This window comes from Aythya marila (assembly GCF_965140915.1).
Source record: "Aythya marila genome assembly, chromosome: 9".
NCBI classification, from domain to species: domain Eukaryota; kingdom Metazoa; phylum Chordata; class Aves; order Anseriformes; family Anatidae; genus Aythya; species Aythya marila.
Window position 1 is genome coordinate 4,679,015 of NC_139050.1, and position 19,357 is coordinate 4,698,371.

Genomic DNA, 19,357 nt, shown 5'->3' on the forward strand with positions numbered 1-19,357 from the left:
AGCCTGACTAATTTGTTTTTTATTTGTTTATCGTCAGACAGACACAATTTCACTGGAAATCAGGACGCTGTATCCTTCTGTACCCGAAGATGCAGAACAAAAAGCAGAAAGTTTATTTGTTAAAGAGGTAAGTATCTCATGTCTATATCCTTTGTTTTTCAAATAAAGCCAAGGTTTTGTGGGGACATTGCTGTGTTGATAGCTCTTATATGTTTGTGTGTAGAAAAAATACAAATGTACTAAATCTATCCCTCATGCCACTGTTCTCCAATTCATTCCCTGTCACTGCTAGCCCATTGGTATTGGTATTTTTATGTGAGTGCTAATCAATGCTACCCAGAATGCTCTGAGCTGAGAAAATATCCATAACTTTTTCAGTATATATATATATATATATATATATGTATATATATACATGTATATATATTTGATGTGGTTTTACCCTCTTAGTTATTATGTATTTGAGGTGTACATTACCACTATCGGAGAAAGAGGTGCACTATGAAGGATACGTAGAGGTTTATATTTATTATCAGTATCTAGAGGTTGCTCTACCTTTACTGTAGAAAGTCAAGCAGAGTTCTTCAGTGGCAGTTAGAACACCACTAGGAATGATTTCCTGCTATCTCTTTTTTAAAAATATAATTGTATTGTTTCCAGATGTGGTCTCAGATTAAAAAAGAAGATTCTGCTTGCTCTCCTACTACCTCAGGGATATTTGGGATTGTTATTGATTTTCTTTGAAAGATATTTGAATAGTGCACCCAACATCTCCACCAAGTTTACTTCAGCCACTTCTCTGGATTTTCTCAATCTTTCACTACGGATTTGAAATATAGCCCGTCACTTCCATTAGCAGAACGGATTTAGGGAATCAAATTGTCGGCCAACTTCTATAAGACATTGAATTACAAGCACACTCATTTAATAATGAGCCAGTAATCCATGTGTTCTCTGCCTTTTTTTCACAGATTGGGGTTTTGCACACCTGGCTTCCTACTTTGAGTATGGGCTATTTCCTATGGAGTATAACCACAAGATAATTTGCAGATGAAAAGTCAGTTACAGACAAACACAGAGAGTTAGGAAAAAAATCCAATATTAGAAAGAAACATAGCTGTTAAATTCTATGCAACATGACATTTTATAGGCAATATTTCTCTCTAGCAGCAGGTCTAGAAAGAGCAGTAGCAACTTACTGCCAGCTCAAATTGCCTGAACCATGCCATCTTTTGCAATGACAGGAGGGTTAAAAGATAACACGGCTTATGGAATAATCTACCTTCCCAGAGTTCTCACTGCCTTTTCAACACTTTGGGGTCTGCTTTTTATTTTAAGGTTCCTCAAGTTGCAAGGCCAGCACTGTCCTCACTGCTTTACAGGGAAAGCAGTGGATCTAAAAATGGAACATTAGTGCATGGAATCTGGGAATCATTACAGCTGAGTACTCCAAGGAGATGCTAATGACAACCTGATAAAATACATATTGAGCTGCTCTATTTGCTTTCTCTGCAATACCAATGAGCCAAGGGGAGCGGGAGAGGGGAGGAAAGTAGTGGAAAAAACAGTACCAGAGGACTAAGCCTGTGCATGGAATAATGGCAGGATGTGACCCTCTTTTAAAGTAGTAATCCATATGTTCCACTTCTGCCACAAAGCCAAAAGCAATATATAAAACAAATTAAGCTCCAGGAAGAAGATGGTTTCTAGTCCAAAAATAAGTAAAACTGAGGCTGAGGTGCTGTGACAATCTATGGTTACAGTCCCTGCAGCGATTGCCCCAGTCTGTACGGACCCAGCAGCAGTCTGTGTTCTGGCCTGGTGTCCAGCAGCTCTGGGTGGCTGGGCAGGGCTGGAGCTGGTGACCTTCACTTCTTTCTTTAGAGCTGTGAAAACCCCAACACTTTAGTGAAGGAAGCTTCTCTTCCTTCAGATATGCAATGGTCTCATGAACAGCCAAGGAATCCATCTTGTACATACTTGATTGTCTGGAGCCAGGATTAAAACCAGCATTAAATGTCCGATCCCTGATCGGACCATTGGTGAAGCAGTACAAAGGCCAGGTACAGCTTCATTTCTCTGAAGCAATTTTGGTGTTCGCCACAAAGTGGTAATGACTGTGTCCAACCATTGATGAGCACTTCACTATCTCAGTAGTTTAGGAAGCTGTGACACAAAGACATGGAGCTGAGTCAGTTAACTATGCATTCAGGGTCTGCTGTTGAAGGGGAGGTGAATACGGCACAGTGTGAGGACATATCACAATGGTTTCCATGCTAGCTTGGGTGCATGATCGTCTTCTGTTTCATCCTTCTGGACATTTGGTGTAGTTCAGGTGGCCTTGTCCATGAAGTACTGCTGCCTGATTTAGAACGAGTATGAGACTGCTATGATAAGGCCCTTGTAACAGATTTCAGTCTAGGTACTGTTGGTGATGTTGAGATATTATGGTAATGAGTGGGATGGAAGAATTTACTTTAAATAAGATGTCTAATGGTCTCCTCTTTGCTAAGACTGTAAAATTAAGGTTTATTTTTTTAATGAGTATTTAATTTTATTTATTTTTTAATGAGTATTTAAATAGTTCTTTGATAACTAAATATTTTTTAAGGATGCAAAGAGAATATTTTACATTTTCTAATTGATTAATCAGAGTCCCTTTATTCATTTATACTTCTTATGTATATTCTAAATACAATTCTTTGTGAATCTATCATTCCTATAGCTGTACCTCTCTTAAGATATCTTCCTTATGGACGTTTCCACCTTAACTTTCCTTAGGCAACAAGAGCTAGAGTAACTAAGGTTCCAAGAAAAGTGAAGTTTCCAGAACTTTAAAAGCCAGGATAAAGTTGTCTTCAATATTTGTTTTTGAAGTGCTCCTAACTTCCCGGAATTCTGCTCTGTACCATCCTGTTTCCTCCTGTCTTCTGAATTTTTCTCACTCCTGAGTCTGCTGCACACATTTATGCCAACCATTATTGCCCTCATGGGCTATAATTTGGTCAAAAAGACTCACTCCACAAGAAACAATATAAAAATCTCCCTTTTAGATGGTGAAAACGTGCATAATGTAATCTTTTCCAACTCTTGTGTTCTTGAATATGGAGATCAATTGGCAATCCTCTTTTTTTTTCCATGTTTCATATGGCAATGTAAGGGGACAGTGCATTTTGCAATTCAGATCTGTACTTACTTTGAGGAACTTAAGCTGATTGCAACATATTCAATCCCATAATGTTTTGCAGGAGGTCAGTATGTGCAGAGAGTATACATGTACATACGCATAAGGCATACTATTTTTGTGCATATCTGAATAAAATTCTAGAAGTCAGCTAGGAAGTAAATATTAATTTTCACCTGTCCTTTCTTAAAACAACTTGAGCCAGGTGCTCCATGCAAAAATGTTTTGGGCAAGTGTTATAGATGTGTTGGCCACGTGGGTGAGGAGGAGTGTGCTGGGAGCTTTGCAGGGGCAGGAGCAGAACAGAGCACCTTGCTGAAGAAGCTTCTTTGGATTGTTCATTGTAATTGCAGAAAGTAAGTCCAGAGAGGCCGCTGAGAAGCCATCTCATCCCTCCCAAGTAGGCTGGGTACCTCCTGACCCAGCCTGATATCTGTCCGTCTGCCAGTGCATCACATCAGGGAATCTAGGCACCGGGAACAGGGCACACTAATGGCAGGCTGCCCTTCCACATGCAGCATGACTTAGACCTGTCTGGTGACTCACTATTTGATGTCAGATTGTGGTGTTTTAGCTTACGGAAATGACTCCGAGCAATGAGGACAGCGAGGAAACAAGCTTCCCGGAGAGAGCTCCCGACACTCAGAAGAGCTTTCTTTCCTGCACCCCAGCACTGCTCCTTTTCACTTGGGGGTGTAATTGTAGCCCTCATGCAGGAGGGATTATGCTGGCTGAAAAGCATTGCATCAAAATGAAATGATAGTGTAATAATACTGAAACTTAATTTCCTGTATAATTTTCAAGGTAGGAAGGCTGGAGTTGTCAGCTCCATTAAGTTTTTTATAGCCCTTGTCATTCATCTGGCATTTTTTTCTATTTGAGATTTTGCAGTTTGTCTGTCCAGAACCTTTAAGTAATGACTAAACATCATTTTTATTAATAATAATGTTAGAAGAGCCACTGAATAACTACTGAAGGTGGTTGTGTGTACTTACACGTTTCAAAATGGGAACTCCTGTTGATAAATGTCACAAAGTTTTATTGTTATTCATCACAATGAATTTCCTAACTTCAAAATCTGTTTTCAATAGCTTAAAGAAAAGTATCATCAGGACAATGACATGTATTATTAAACTCTAGTGGGTGTTTTGATAGCAGAAGGGGTAAATATTTAATGTTTAATATTTTAAAATAATAGCGTGTTTGAATGTTGTGGTTTGTTGCTGTTCTGTGTCACTGCCCTTTTGCTGTATATGTGACCTGTGTTGGTATGGAAATAGCTCTGAGAGCCCTAAAGTGGAGGTCCAGCTTTGCCAGCAGCTGGCTGAGAAGCTGCTGGCTCTTGGTGGGCATGGGCAAGCAGAGATTCAGCTGGGGCTGTCACAGCACCTTCCCAATTTCTTTCCCAATTTTTTTTGCGGTGTCTTCTGGTCATTGCAGGAAAGGTCCCAGGAAGGGGAATTGGTGGGGAAGGCATTACTAGCATGTCACCGACCCTGAGGCAGAACGCAGCGTGCTCTGCAGCTTCCCCTTTGGTGCCGTGGCTGCCTCCAGCTCTGGATGCTCTTTGCTTTCTGTTTCCAAGCCCTTGTGCTTGCCCTTCGCTGTTCAACATCTCCAGCTTTCCACTTAACTCCTTGGGGCAGGCGAGGTGGCAGAACCGCTCCGTGCATCGGGTTTCTCCACAGGAGGCTGGGTTGTTCCACGAATGCCTGTTGTCGTACACATGGCCATATTTCCCAGGACTGCACACCCCATGCTGTCTTAGAGAGAATGGAAGCTGGGGAGGAAAGAAACTCCAGTTGCTTTCAAGTGTTTGCTTCAGTTGTGTTTATCTCACTTCCCTTTTTCTTCTTTCTTCATCCAAAAGGTTCATTTGCATTGCAGGGCAAGTCTTTATTAAGCTCCTCTCTCGCTGCAGTAGCCATCACACTGTCACCACCAGAACAAGAGCTAAGAAGATGCAGGTGAAAGAAGCTTGTGGGGTAGTCTGCCTCTTTAAGGAAAAGTTGGACCTGCTGGGCAAGGGGGAAAATAATTGGAATTCGATATTCCCCCTGGGAACGGGCTGTACAGCCTGCCTGGTCAACAGCGGAATAGGAAAGTTCATGCAAATGTGTGCCAGCCCGCCCACGTCCCAGGGCTTCCATTTCAGTTTGTATTTTTCCTCCCCCCCAAGTCCACTTGAGCTCAACAGCTGTGCAGCGGTGCCTCCGCTGTCTGCCAGTTCCGGGCTCCCGGTGAAATCTCTGCCTCCAGAAAGGGTTTTCTTGCTCTTCCTGGGTATTTTTCCTCATTACTAAAATTCAATTTCCAATAATAATTTCCAATAAAAAACCTTTTAGACATCAATACAGTAAGGGATATTCTGAAGAGAAAAGGCTATTTTGGGAACACATCAGTCTGTAACGTTTGCACTAAAGCTGATGTGGAGAATTCTCTGTGGACACTAATTGCATCTGCTAAGTAGAATACTTGGTGACGAAAGTACCACGGGGAAAAGCCATCCTTTCAGTACAAGGCTCAGTTAGTTTTCATTTGCCAAGTAGAAAGAGAGTGAAGTGTGAACTGAAGGGTCTGTGCTCCTCCTCGCAACACTCAATGAATGAGCTGTTTGTTGGCTCCTGTACAGACAGCGGACGTGTTGCACTTGTAAGAGTACTCTTATAGCCCAGGTGACTATTAAATAGCTTAATGAAACTTAGGTCACACAAACACAGAAGTGACAATGTCATTTCTTGAAGAGTGGCAAGAAAAAGCATTGAGTTTTGTTTTTTTCTGATTGTTTGTTTCCTTTTTTTTTTTTTTTTTTGTCTATTCAAAGGCAGAGCAATGTAGGAACAACATCAGAGTGGTGTAGGCTTCAGGCCTGACCTTGTAAGATGCTTAATCAGTCTGTTACAATACTATACACAAGACTTAAAAAGGATATTTATTAAGCCAGTGCTGAATAATTTAGAGAACACCACCTTTAGGCTTTCAGTCCGTTTTGGTTTTTGCTCCAGCAGCCTGGTAAATCCCCTTTCTGTACCTTCCAAGGTGAAGATCACTGTGAAAGCAGCGACTCCCATGGGAATATCAGAAGAGGCTGGCGAGAAAGAGAGCAAATATGCCCAGTTGGTGTAACCTATCTTGTCCCTTTATTGCCATTTCTCCTCCTCTTTCTGCTTAGCATTTTGTGTTCCAGTCTCTTTGATCTGTCTTTTTTTCCATTCTCTCTGCCTCCTGCAGTCTCATCCTTTCCATGCCTTTCTGCGAGACTTTTTCCTGTTCTCACCTTAGATTATATTACCCTTTATGCTGCTGCTTCTTTATCTAACATAGATCTCTACCATTTTCCTTTATGACTTCCCTTCTTTTTCCCCGTCATCTTCAGCAGCAGCTTTTGCTGTTAGGTTTTACACTTGTTTCCCTCTTTCTTTTATTTTATTTTTCTTTCCTGTCCATCTTGTGTGGGCTGGTGCTAATGCTCAAGTGAAGAGTGGGGAGGAAATAGCACAATATTGGGGAAAATTCTTCAGTATACGGTACAGTTAGCAATTTTCGTTTTGCATTCTGTTGCTGGGAATTTTGGCATAGCATCATTTGTCTTATTCTATATGTGTATGTTATCAATAAACACATATCTTGTGCCTCTTGTTGCACCCAACAATGTCATGTTGTGTTTAATTACATTGATAGAAGCTCTGTATTGAGTAAGTCACAGTTGTTCTGATTTATTTGACAGCATAATAAAACCCTTCAGGTCTTTGTTCAGGTCTGATTCCCTTTTTAAGGGAGATTTGTATGTTAAGGACAATTTCAGAAGAGATACAAAACCAGCTAAAAGGTTATTTTTAGAAAATAAGAACTGCAAGAAAATGATGAGATGACTGAGCAAATTCAGTGCGAAGGGGAAAATGAGACCCTGGTGAGAGATGAAATGATAATCCTATTAATATGTTCCTGAACGGTAAAAGAATGAAGATCAGTCAGAACGAGAAGTAGAGGCCTAAACTGGGTACCGCCTTTTGAGGGGCTGGTGGTGTTTTTATTTAATGGTGTTAACAAAGTAGGATGTTAATTAAGGGTGTTTAGTAGGGTATGAGAACTAGTAAAGACTATTGTTTTCAGCTTCCCCTCCTTCGCTCCCCCCCAGTCTTGTATGATTCAGATCAGTTGATTTAAAAGGGAAACTGTGCTTCAAAATGTAGAAACATCTGATACTCACTTTCCTTCAAACCAGGTCTAAAAGAGAAGAATATGTTCTCTACCAAAAAGGACTCCCTCAGCTTTTTTTTTTTTTTTTTTTTTCTTTTCTAGACTTTTCTGAGTCTGAAAAATTACTATAATTGTTGTTACTGTTGTGTTTTTTTTTTTCTTTAGGCTTGTAAATATTACAATTCCCACTGGCACGTTGTGAACTACAAGTATGAACAGTATTCAGAAGACTTTCGACACTTACCACAGTAAGATCTAGCATAAGTTCTTCTTTTTTTTTTTTTTAATTTTTTTTTTTTTCCTCTTAGGTTTGTGTCATTTTGCTGAGCTGTGTCCATATTTGCACTTTCTATCGTCTCCTATGCTCTGCTTGTTTTACTGTATTTATAGTGGTTTGCATTTTTAAAAAGGGGAAGAAAAGGTCCTTTAGCAAAAGTTCAAGACTCTGCAGAATTCAGCAGTATCAACAAACGCTATTAGTGCTGATTCAAATCTTAAGAGCGTATTTGCGTATTCAAAGCACAGTTGATACAGGGAAGCTGGCTCACTGTTTTCCTTAATAATGCATAAATGTCACTCACCTTTAACTGGGATTAATTCGCCTTTCAGTTACCCTGTCTATCAGAGGAGTACGATTTTGTTTAGAAGTTTATAGCTGCAAAATGCAGGAGATCCGGGTACGATGTGTACAGTGTGTGCGGGTACAGCACTTGGGATATAAGGCTGCAGACATGCAGGTGTCTGGGTGAGCTACTTCCCTTCTGTGCTTGGAGGCAGCACGTTAAAGTTGGTGTAAAGGTCCTGGGAGGAGAAGGAACAAGTTCTTTGATGTGGGTAAAGAAATTTAGGAGCTCATTCCTTCTTGAATGGGTTTCTGCCTTTACTCCCATTTCTGGCAGGTTTGTATCCTGTGCCCTGAGGACTCTTAAAGAGTAGTGAATGATCTCACTGAATGCCCGTAGTATCACCTCCTTGCTTGGAGTTTGAGGTGTTAAAATCATGATACCGGATGAAAAAGGTGCTTACAGGCACATAGCACTAACCACAGGTACAGGTGCTTCAGAGGGTTTTGTGCTCTAACCCTTCCCCAGACCTACATTCTCTCTTATACATTGGTATTTTTACAAAGAGTGAACACAGTAGTACAAAAAGCCATTAAAAGCAGTTTTGCTAATCAGTTATAAACATACCTTTTCTTATCTACCTAGTACACTGATTGTTTTATAGAATTAAAGCATTTAATGCTCAAGAGAAATGTTTGCAGTGCAGTTTTCCATTTAACCTTAAGTATATTCCGTCTTATAAAATATACTTTTGACAGACCTGGTTGCCTTACTCTTCACAGAAGTACATTTTAGCCATTTATGGACATCTCTTCGATGAAGGTTATTTTAAGATAATTATTATGATTTACTTTCATGAGTTCATGCTCTAGGGATGTTACGGTGTCTCAGATGGTACTTTTTCCCAACTTGTGTAAAGGATAACTGGTAATCTTGTACGTCTGGTATTGGAACACGGCACTCAGGAGTGGTTGGACTGCAGCGCTGTTTGATGCTCCAGCAGCCAAGTGATAGCAGGAGCGCCCATGTTTTGTTTGCCTAGAGTTGCCTCGGCTTTGGGCTTAGCATACCTTCAACAAAGCTGGTTTGAAGTCCACCACATTTCATACCATTTCCATTATTACACAGCCTCCTAGATTTCAACAGAGCTTGATTTGCACATGCATGTTATGACGTTCAGACTTTGAGATTAAATCTCCTCGTTAAAAATGTGGTGGTTTGATACTTCCTTGTCATTGTAATTTTCTCTCACTGAAAATATCTCTGGATGCCCAATTTCCATAGTTTTTGGTTTTGTTTTGTTTGTACAATGCCATCCCACTGTATCAGAAATCCAAGCATACCATTGTATTAATCCTTTTTATAGGAAATCATTCTAATAGGGAAGGTTGGGTGAGTACTAAGTATTTGAGCTTTGTATCATGAGAAAAGAATGCTGCTTATGCTGCCAGATCCAGCTGTGGCTAATGGATTTCCATTCACTGAAGGTGTGCTGAACCTTCTCCGGAGGTTTTGAATTTTAGAAACACAAAGATTGGGACCTAGCAGCCTTCAGCAGTGCTGAAAGGAATTCATAATCATTTCTACGTTTGATATGCTGTGGTGTTTGACACAGTCATAGAAGATGTCAATTAATGGCTGCATAGGATAGCAGATTTTTATCAGATATCCAAGTTCTTCTCGAATACTGATCTCTTTTGATTGAGAAGTAGCTGCAATGTGATGCAGACCACCTGGAGCAGGCACAGGGGACTCAATGTGTCCATGGTGGAGTTCCACTGAACTAGAGCTGTGACACTGGGGAAGAGCTCAACGACATGTGCACACCAACACAAACAAAATTTTAGCAATTGCTTTAGTTTTTCTCTGAGTGTGTTCCTCCTCTGAGGTTTTTCTCAGGTCTCTCTACCCCTTAAATTCCTCTCTGTGAGCTCTCACTACCTCTTTTTATACCATTTTTTATGCTTTGTGATGGTGTGTTCTGACTTCTTGAGCAAATGGGAGGGTGGAGGAAGAACTGGGCTTGCTTAGTTTGAGTGTTGTGGTGACACTGTCTGGGAACAGAAACAGTCATTAGCAAAGTTTTTGCTGTCATTTAAAATGTGAAAACCTCTAACGCTTGGTAGGTATTTTTGGTCTGCTGCTTTTGAAGTCTGCATTTTTATATGGCTCTGAAGAGTCAGTAGGCAGAGATAAAGAGGGAATACCAAGTCAACAGATTAATTCTTTACCATGTTTTATGTGCCTGTCCTAGAGAGATGAGCAGCATACCTGAAACGGTTCCAAGATAGCAAAGGAAAAAACTTTATTCCATGGAGCATTACACCGTTGTGAATGTATGAGAGGTTCATGTGTGGTCAGTGAGGGAGCGATTCAGCAGGATGGCCAGTCATCCCGCCAGGTGTCTCTGTGGTGGTGTGGTACTGCAGACTGAAATGTCCATATGATGGGGTTTTGCTAGTAGATGTAGGGGTAGCAAATGATAAATTACTGGTCCTTGGCATTGAGGCAGCCTATGTGCATTCTTTAGAGTAATTTGCATAGGCAGAAATAAGATTCATAATATTTTATTTAAAAAAAAAAATCTTTTTGCAAGACTTTTTTCTAATGATGCAAACTTCACACTGCCTATCCCAAGCCACTGACGCCATCTCAATTCTGTGATCTGCCAGCTCTGCCACCAGACTGTCTGCCCTTTTATGTCTCTTGTATAGCTCTTCTGAGAGGACAGCAGGATTTCCTTCTTTCTAAGAAATGCGCCCTGTGCTCATGTTTGCAGAAGGTCTGAGGCTCAATGGGACAGGCTCACTTTCCAGCTGTGGGGTGGCAGGGCTGGGCAGAGTTGCAGTGTCATGGAGGCAGGGGACCAGACACCATAGCAATTCAGCTCCTCCTTCCCATGTTTTTTACTTCCCCTCCCCTGTAGCATCTGTTTTTTTGTTTGATTATTTTTTTTTGGTTGTAGGCTGCCCTACAAACACTGCAGTGCATTTATAGCTCTGAATCATGAATAAACCAAAAGGATTTTGGTCTAAAAATGCAAAGGCTTGAAAGGTGTCGGGCTTTTTTGTTTGTTTGCTTTGGTAGTAGTGTTTTTGTTTTGTTTTAAAAAACATGGGATTAGGTTTGAGATTTTGGAGGTTGTCTTCATTTGGGTAGGAGAGAGTATCAAAGATATTTTTTTTTAACAGCTGTCCTTGGCTGTATTGGAGAACCTGCCGTGGAATTCCACGTCAAATATTCTGAATGTTATCGCTTTTATAGGTATCAAAGGTATCAATAGATCGTAAAGGTTCCTTTTATGCAGTATATTAATCAGTTGTTTACACTGAACAATGAAAATGGAACAAACTAAAACGGAATAGAGTCCTGTTTCGTATCCTGTGTGCATTTCATTATGCTGGCTTTTCTGAATACAATGGGATGCTGAAGTCATGATAAAAGTGATTTCAAAATGGGAAAATCAAAGTGGGGATGGGTATTGCTTTTTATTCTAATCTTCCTGATCATAACTTGTGTATGAATGAACAGAAAATGAAAAAGGTCAGCTACCTCTTTTTTATTTATTTTTGAAAGTAACACTGCATGCTAGCATGGGCTAACATTTGCTAACTTTACAGAGGAAACTAGCTTACAAGCATGTGGTTTCTGAACTTCAGTCTGAATTTGTTTCCACATACAACACGGTTGTGTTGCTTCGTTCATGTCCTAAGTCTGGGTAAATGACAGTTCTGGAAAGGTTGGCCTTCTTAATAAAGGCTTTTAGCATGGCAACTTTTGTGGGTTTCAATGTCATAAGTAAAAATTTTCAAGACGAGACTTTAATCTTCAAGAATTTGAAAGCAATGTTAGTACTCTTCAGGCCACAGAAAAATCTATTTTATTCACTTAAAAATATATTTTATCGTGTGCATTTTTCTGGCTGTTACTTAAGGTTTAATTCCACAACATACTAAGTACTTTGGGACAGTACAATGACTTATATGCTTAAAAATAAGCAAATGCTTAAGTGCTTTGCTCTTTCATATTCAGTTTTGTTTCATAGTCTGCATTATGGAGCTCCTAAATGGCACCACATCAAAAAGACTTATATGTATTCTTAAAAACTACTCCGAGGCTATGCTCATCATATAGGAAATGTAGAAGCTTTTACCAAAACATTGTAATGTTCTTGTTGGTTAGAAAAACCTCCTAAGCAGTTCATTCTAATTAATCTGATAGCCTTAAATGTGATCACTCTCCGGGAATTGTTTAGGTTTTGTTGCCTGTTGTGGTCAAAGAGTAGAGAAAAGAATAAGATATTTTTAAAAAAATATATATATTGTTTATGAAGCTGTTGCAATTTTATATAGCCAGGGGAAAAAAAAAAAAAAGAGAGCTTAAGAAAAAAGGTGATTTATGTACATATAGTGATTTTTAAAGGAACATAGAATCACAGCAGTAGGTTTTCTGAAGATGTCATGGGGACCCAAGATGGTGGCCTCTCTGAAATAGCAGATAGATGATTGTATAAATAAATAAATAATTTTTTTCCTCTTTTTCTAGAAATGAATGTAGACCAGAGAAACTGCCATCACATTCATTTGAAATTGATCATGAAGATGTGGATAAGGATGAAGTATGTTTTCTGTTTTGTTTTGTTTTTTTTTCTTTCAGACAGGGAAGACTTATTTACTTTATTTAGACTTATTTACTTGTATTACTTTAACATCTTAAAAATAAAAAAAAAAAAAAAGGAAAACAAAACCAAAAAGATAATGGAGGCTCATTATCTGCTATAAAATATTTTATATTTTAAGTAACTCTGATGTTGGTGGAACAGCTTTATCTCTTAGGTCATCATGTACACAGCAGGCTTATTGATAAGTCTTATATTAAACAGAATGTAAGGATGATTATTTGTTGTCAAGCAGATATTCACACATCAGAGTTTTCTTTCGTCTTAATTCAAAAAGCAAGTGAATGCAATATTAATCACGTCTTTCATCTAGGATACAACATCCCACTCATCTTCAAAAGGTGGTGGTGGAGGAGGAGGAGGACTAGCAGCAGGAGTTTTCAAGTCTGGATGGCTTTATAAAGGGAATTTTAACAGCACTGTAAACAATAGCATCACTGTTCGGGTAAGGGAACAGCATTATTCTTTCTTTATTCCATTTTGATTTACATCCCCCATAGAGGCACTTTTTTTGTCATTTATATGTTTATATCTCAGATTAGGCTTCGTTACATTGCTTTAAATGATACTAAAGTAACGTTGCAATTGTCTGCAAAATAGTTCAGTTGAAATGTGAGCAGGAATTGCTTGTTATTTAAACCCTGTGAATAAAGTACCAGTGAAAACAATTTGCTGTACAGCAATTCTCATTCTTTTTTCTTCTACTTCAGTCATTCAAAAAGCGCTACTTCCAGCTGACACAGTTGTCGGATAATTCATATATTATGAATTTTTACAAAGATGAAAAAATATCAAAGGAGCCAAAGGGATGTATTTTCTTGGATTCTTGTACAGGAGTTGTACAGGTAAGCCTTGTTTTATTTCATTGTATTTTTTTGGTGTCAGATTAGTAAGAATTACTAGAGGCACATGGAAGAATGCGTACATGGATGGGATAGTGATCTTGTTAGCAGTTGCATTAAATGAAAACACCATTAGTTTTGCTTTTGTAATTGGTTCAAGTGCTCAGACTGACAGACTACAAGAACCACAGGTGAATTATGATAACAGGTAATATATATATATATATATATGTTTTTTACCGGTGACATACATGAGGAAAATATTAAAATACTAAACGTTTATTTTCACTGAAATTATCTTCTTAGCTGCCAGGTTTTATGTTATGCTTACTAAGACTGTGCTTGTTTATTGTGGGTTAAAGAGACTGAAGTTATAGAGCTTCATTTGTTACAAGTAGTAAATTAATTCTGTATCCTGAGTTCCAAAGTGATTAGATTATTCAGTAGACTCCTTGAAGATCATCATTCTTGGGGGTGATAGAGAGTCCTAAAAACAACAGATATGGCAGAGCCTTATTGGTTGTTGTAGCTTGGAAAAATAAATACCCAGAAATGTCTTTTTTTTTTCTTCTTCCTGAAATTGAATTCTCAGCGTTTTTTCCCTCTAGCTGCTTTTCCTTTATTTCTATTAATGTAGTTCTCTTATTTTTTTCCCCATGTTAAATAAGATGTTATCTTAAATAACATGTTAGTCTGTTCATCTAGCCCAGATGTCACTGCATAAGGAAATTCTTTTTTTAGCTATACTTTGTTCTTTACTTGTTAACCAGTAAAGTTTGGTAAAAATGCCAGTACTGACTGAATTGAGGGTTGCTTTGAAAGAAACCTTTCAGCTAATGCAAGGGAAGACCCCTAATAAACATAAGCTTTTCCTACTTGGAAAGTTTCTCCTTCCCCCTAAACGGGCCCTTTGAAGCAAGAGAAATAATTAGTAAAGGTAATTCACTCTGGGAACGAATACTTGCTGACAACTCCTGCAGATCCCTTTTCCTGTGTCCTGGAAAAGTACCAGGCTCTGTAGGGAATGGCAGGTTATCCTGCATAGTTTAAAGGATATTTCTTTTTTTCAAGCAGGTGTAGGAGAAGACAAAGGTAAATTCACGGAAAGACAATGATGTTGTCTGCCTCTGTCAGCCCATTGACTTGAAAGACCCTAACAAGTAGACTGGAAGCGTGGCAGAAGGAGATGCTTATCAGAAATCCTGTTCAGAAATGCCTGAAGTCTGCAATGCATGCTTATGTTAGAGTCTGGGCTTTGTGTGTTTAGGATGATGGTATCTGTGTAGGAGGCGTCCTTTGTGCAGTTAGAGAAACACTGGTACTCCTGTAGAGAAGTTAGTGCTGTTAATTGGCCCTCAGTTATACAGTTAATTGTGGTTCAGAGGGTGTTTATTTAGCTGCTGTCAGTTTTGGACAGAAACTAATGTCCTTGATCTTCTGTGTTGGTATTGCCCAGTCATTTATAAAATAGGAGAAAATAGGAAAAAATGGGAGGAAAAATGACTGCTTGCTTTTGTTTGCTGGTGGTGTGTGCTTTCCTTTAAGACAGGTGTCAGCCAGAGCCCTAATTAAGCCCTGGATGTCCCTGTAGTGTGGTTTAGTGTGGCTTTAGATATAGATAAGTACTGTCAGGAGGGTGGGGGTGGGTGTGAAATGTCTTGTCTGCAAGAGTTTCAGACTTTTTAACTGATCTATGACCGAAATATATATATATATATATATATATATATATATATATTTGAAATAATCCTCCTGAACTTTGACAGCTGCCTTCTAACTCTACAGAATACCTGCAAATCGTCCAGAACATCTCTTGCCTACCACCAGCCACTTGTTTTTTTTATTGTTCTATGATTGACATTCAAAATAAGATGCATGAATTTATGAGCTGCCTTCACTAGTCATAAGTGATCCTTAGCCAAGGCGATAATGGTGCAAGTATCATCAGCATCAAAATCTCTCTGTTACCAAACACATGCTGAACTTAGAGTCATAAGGCTAAAAAACAAAACCTTGCTTAGAGTTGTCATAAACAGGAAGGCCACAGAATCTGGAAAAGAGATGGAAGGTTTAGAGGAACTATTATGTGAAATCTCTGATCTTACGAGTTTTACACCACTATAAATCATTTAACTCAACAAGAATGACTTTGAGCTCCTGTTTGATAGAGGTTGAGTATCTAGACTGCGGCAAGCATCCTGGAGAAACCATCTCCAGCTGAAATGCAAAATACCTTCAAAACACTTCTGTTATTTTGAAAGAATGACCCTGCAGGCATTAAACTTAGCCAGATGTTTCATTTATAGCTCATCTGTAGTTTCTTATTGAATCTTGTATTGTTTCCTTCTGGAAGAAATTTTAAACTTGAAATTAAGTGTTGAAGATTACAAGGTCCACACTCCATATGGAAGGACTTACAGAGAAGAAAAATGAGAAATTATGTTTCCTCCCCTTCATCCCCAACTCCCTTTAGCTGATCAGGAAAGAAAAATAGTTGGCTTTAGATTTGAAACAAAGACTTTGCTGTAGATCTCATCTGCTTGCCAGAAGTCTGAAGTGCAGATGGAAAAGTGGATATTGAAGTTTTCCTGCCCTAATGTTCTTAAGATTCAGCATGCAAGATGTATTGCTCTCTTAGATAATGTCTGATAGTGTTACAGTACCTGATTTAAAGATCTTGGCCATGTCTGCAAGGGGAAGTACATAATTCAGACAAGAAGTGCATTCATCACAATGCTCTTTGTATGCTTTCTGAAGATAAATTGAAATGTAGCATTTTTCTTTATGGATTGTGCATAAATTCATATACGTGATCCCCTTATACAGATGAAGTTATCTTAGAAGTTTTGAATGGGCACTAGTCTAGGATTTTTGGCATGGTTTTCTCCCACATTCAATTTTTGTTCAAGTCCTTGTGATTTATTAGAAAAAAAAAAAAAAAAGGTTTCAGTAAAATTTTAGTTACTGTTTATATTAATTTGAGGTAATTGCAGTGAGCGGAAGATTAGAGTGATTTCACTGTAATCAAAAACAGTATCAGACACCCCAGAATGAACTGCTGCAAAACCCAACCCTATTCTCACCCTGTGTAGGGTGAACTAAAATTTATATACCTGAAAGAACAGTTACCTAAATAAAGTGCATGAGGGAAAATGATTTCTTACCAATAGACTTTTCAGTAGCAGAATTAAAAAAATATTACACGCGTGCATGTACATACACTCCTGAGTTGGCTTGAAAAGCCCAGATTTGACTGGTTCCATTGACCCAAGTAACTCCAAAAATTCAGTCTTGCTGATTTCTGAGCTGGGTCATGATGTGTAATATAAGGACTGGAGCAAGTGATTAACAACAGATTGGGCAGGAATCTTCTAAATCATCTCTGCTGCTGGAAAAAGAGTGTTCGTGGAACTTTATTCTCAGTGCCCCATGTTCTTCATCTCCTTCACTGCTCATCAGCCTCAGATTTTGCCTCTGTTCCTCATACACAAAAGAAGATACTGCTGTGACCTCACCAGCTGGCTTAGGAGCTGTTCTTAGTAACTTGTTGATACAGGACTGCAGTTGTGTGTATTGTGAAGTAGTTACAGTATGTAGAACTATGGGGCACCGTTGTTGTTTTAGTTAAATACAGCAAATTAAGAAAAACTAAAACTAAGTGAAATAAGTGAAATGTCCAGTTATGGGCTGGATGAATTGGTTTTCATCTGTGTCACTTCAAGGTTAGATGTGTCAGTAATGCTCTAATTGTAGATGATGGCAATTTTCTGCAATATTGAATGTAAATTGGTGGCACTGATGTTCATAGACAGTAGTTGCGAAAATTAGGTTATGTACTGAGGAGAGGACATATCAGTGCTTGTTTCAGATTTAAACAAGGGGAAGAGGCAATTGATGCAGTTGTCTCGATAAGACTAAGAGATAGAAGCCTCACTGATTGGATAAATTTGAGGAATGAAGGATATTATATTGGAAAATTGCACCATTTAATTTTATTGCGCTATTTCAGTAACTAAGCGCCTGTAAATTCTCATGACAGAAAGTGATGGATTAACAGTCTAGTGCAGGTACAACCTGGTGATACAGAACAGAAAAAATCTGTTGCCAATACACTGGGCATTGATTCTTATTCTATACTTGACAAAGATAGAATTGCAACAGACAACAGTATTTTCACCTTTGGCCTCCTGCAAGGAATTGGTGAAAATATGCCATAGCTGTTTGTAAAATCATTTTAATGCTTAAGGTGTCAGTACCTAGTGGAAGCACCCATGGGAATATTTTCCTGTGGAAGATTTCATCCCATTCAAATCTTCTGGAGAGATTTACTGTTTACTTTCTATTCCAAGTTTAACTGATAATATCCAAAAGCTCTTTCAGAAAAATGCAAAAATAATAAAATTATACTCAGTATCTTTTTGAATGTCTGGTGCTCTGGTAATGTATAGGAGAAATGCATTTAGAGGAGTTTTGTGTAGGTGACTTTGAGTCACATAGCAATGCTGTCCTTTCAGAGGTCTCTTCCTATTCCATTTAGAAGGTACTCCCTACTAAGTGGGTTTTAGATACACAGACTAAAACTAAATTGATGTAAATGTTTGTTAACATCACAGTACTTGAATTTTCTTTAAATCCAGTTAATTTTGCTTTATTTATTTATTGAAGCACAGTTGTATAGAAGTCCATCTTATGGATACCTCTTTTTTGGTACCTTTTTATACTTATGGTGTTTATTTTTCTTTTCCTTTTGTTCCAATAGAATAACAGGCTTCGGAAACACGCCTTTGAGCTGAAAATGAATGACCTCACATACTTTGTGCTGGCAGCTGAAAACGAGCAGGATATGGATGACTGGATTTTCACTCTCAACAAAATCCTGCAAATAAATCCAGAGGGGACCATTCAGGAGAGGAAAAGTGCAGACCTCACTGATCTGAAACTTGGTAAGAGTGAATAATCTTGCATTGTTTTTTAAATCAAATGCAAAAGAAAAGAACCTTTAGATATCACTATTGAACCATTTTAACTGCCTTAGTCTCTAATGGATTCTGTACCTATTGATTTCTGATGAAGAAGCACCAGTCTTTTGGCAATCCCTGAACAATGTCAGCTAACTACCCACAGATCATTTTAAAAAGGCTGTGGGAGGGAGGTAAGCTGCTCCCCATAAAGTCAGCAGGAACAACATGGCTCTGCTTTGCTTATAGAGCTCTTTTTCAAGAATAGTCTTCCCTGTAGATGATCTTGCTGATACTTTATGTTTTACTGTCTTGGGAGTCTGAAAGTTTTAAAGAGTTTTCTGCCCTGGAGAAGTTCTTTTTCCAGCATTTTGTTTTCTTTAAACATCTGGAGTTAATGATAATTAAAAAAAAAAAAAAAAGATCCCGGCTGTGGTATATTGCTCTTTCCTTGGAAGCTTATTGACTTTTCATTTCTTGCTTTTGTGAGTTTGCATATGAATACCCTTTCACTGTGGAAGAAAGAATTAGATGCTCGGTTATACTGTACTCTTTATGAGGCAGTAACTCATCCTTTCACGTAATAAATCCATGTTCGGTTTGGATGAACCCCAACTAAAATTCTAAGACTGAAAGCGCTTGAAACCTTAACACAGATTTGAACTGCTCATACTATGAATTGAATCTAAGCTTTGAACCCACATGCATCCGAATCTTGGGGAAGTTCATGGCTAATTGAAGTCTTTACCCTGATGCTTATAATAAATTCTAATTTTGGAGGGACAGGATACTCTTCATATAGCCAAAGATGTTCTTATGATTTGGAAGCACAAACAACTTGCACATCAGAATCAGAGAAGTACTTTTGAAAATCCCACCCATAAGGGATATTAATGAAACAGAAAGAAAAATGTGCATAAGAGGTCAAAGAC

The 19,357-nt window shown here is 38.5% G+C and overlaps 1 protein-coding gene across 13 annotated transcripts in view; it reads left to right on the forward strand.

Moving 5' to 3' along the window:
• The window catches only part of DOCK10 (dedicator of cytokinesis 10), a 149,343-nt gene that overhangs the window by 60,575 nt on the left and 69,411 nt on the right, over nt 1-19,357 (forward strand). For all 13 annotated transcript variants that reach the window (XM_082767325.1, XM_082767324.1, XM_082767316.1 and 10 more), the window contains exons 3-8: nt 38-127; nt 7,550-7,632; nt 12,493-12,565; nt 12,939-13,070; nt 13,336-13,470; nt 18,227-18,410. In XM_082767325.1, the coding sequence (XP_082623451.1) occupies nt 38-127; nt 7,550-7,632; nt 12,493-12,565; nt 12,939-13,070; nt 13,336-13,470; nt 18,227-18,410 (697 nt within the window). The remainder of the gene's footprint in view (nt 1-37; nt 128-7,549; nt 7,633-12,492; nt 12,566-12,938; nt 13,071-13,335; nt 13,471-18,226; nt 18,411-19,357) is intronic.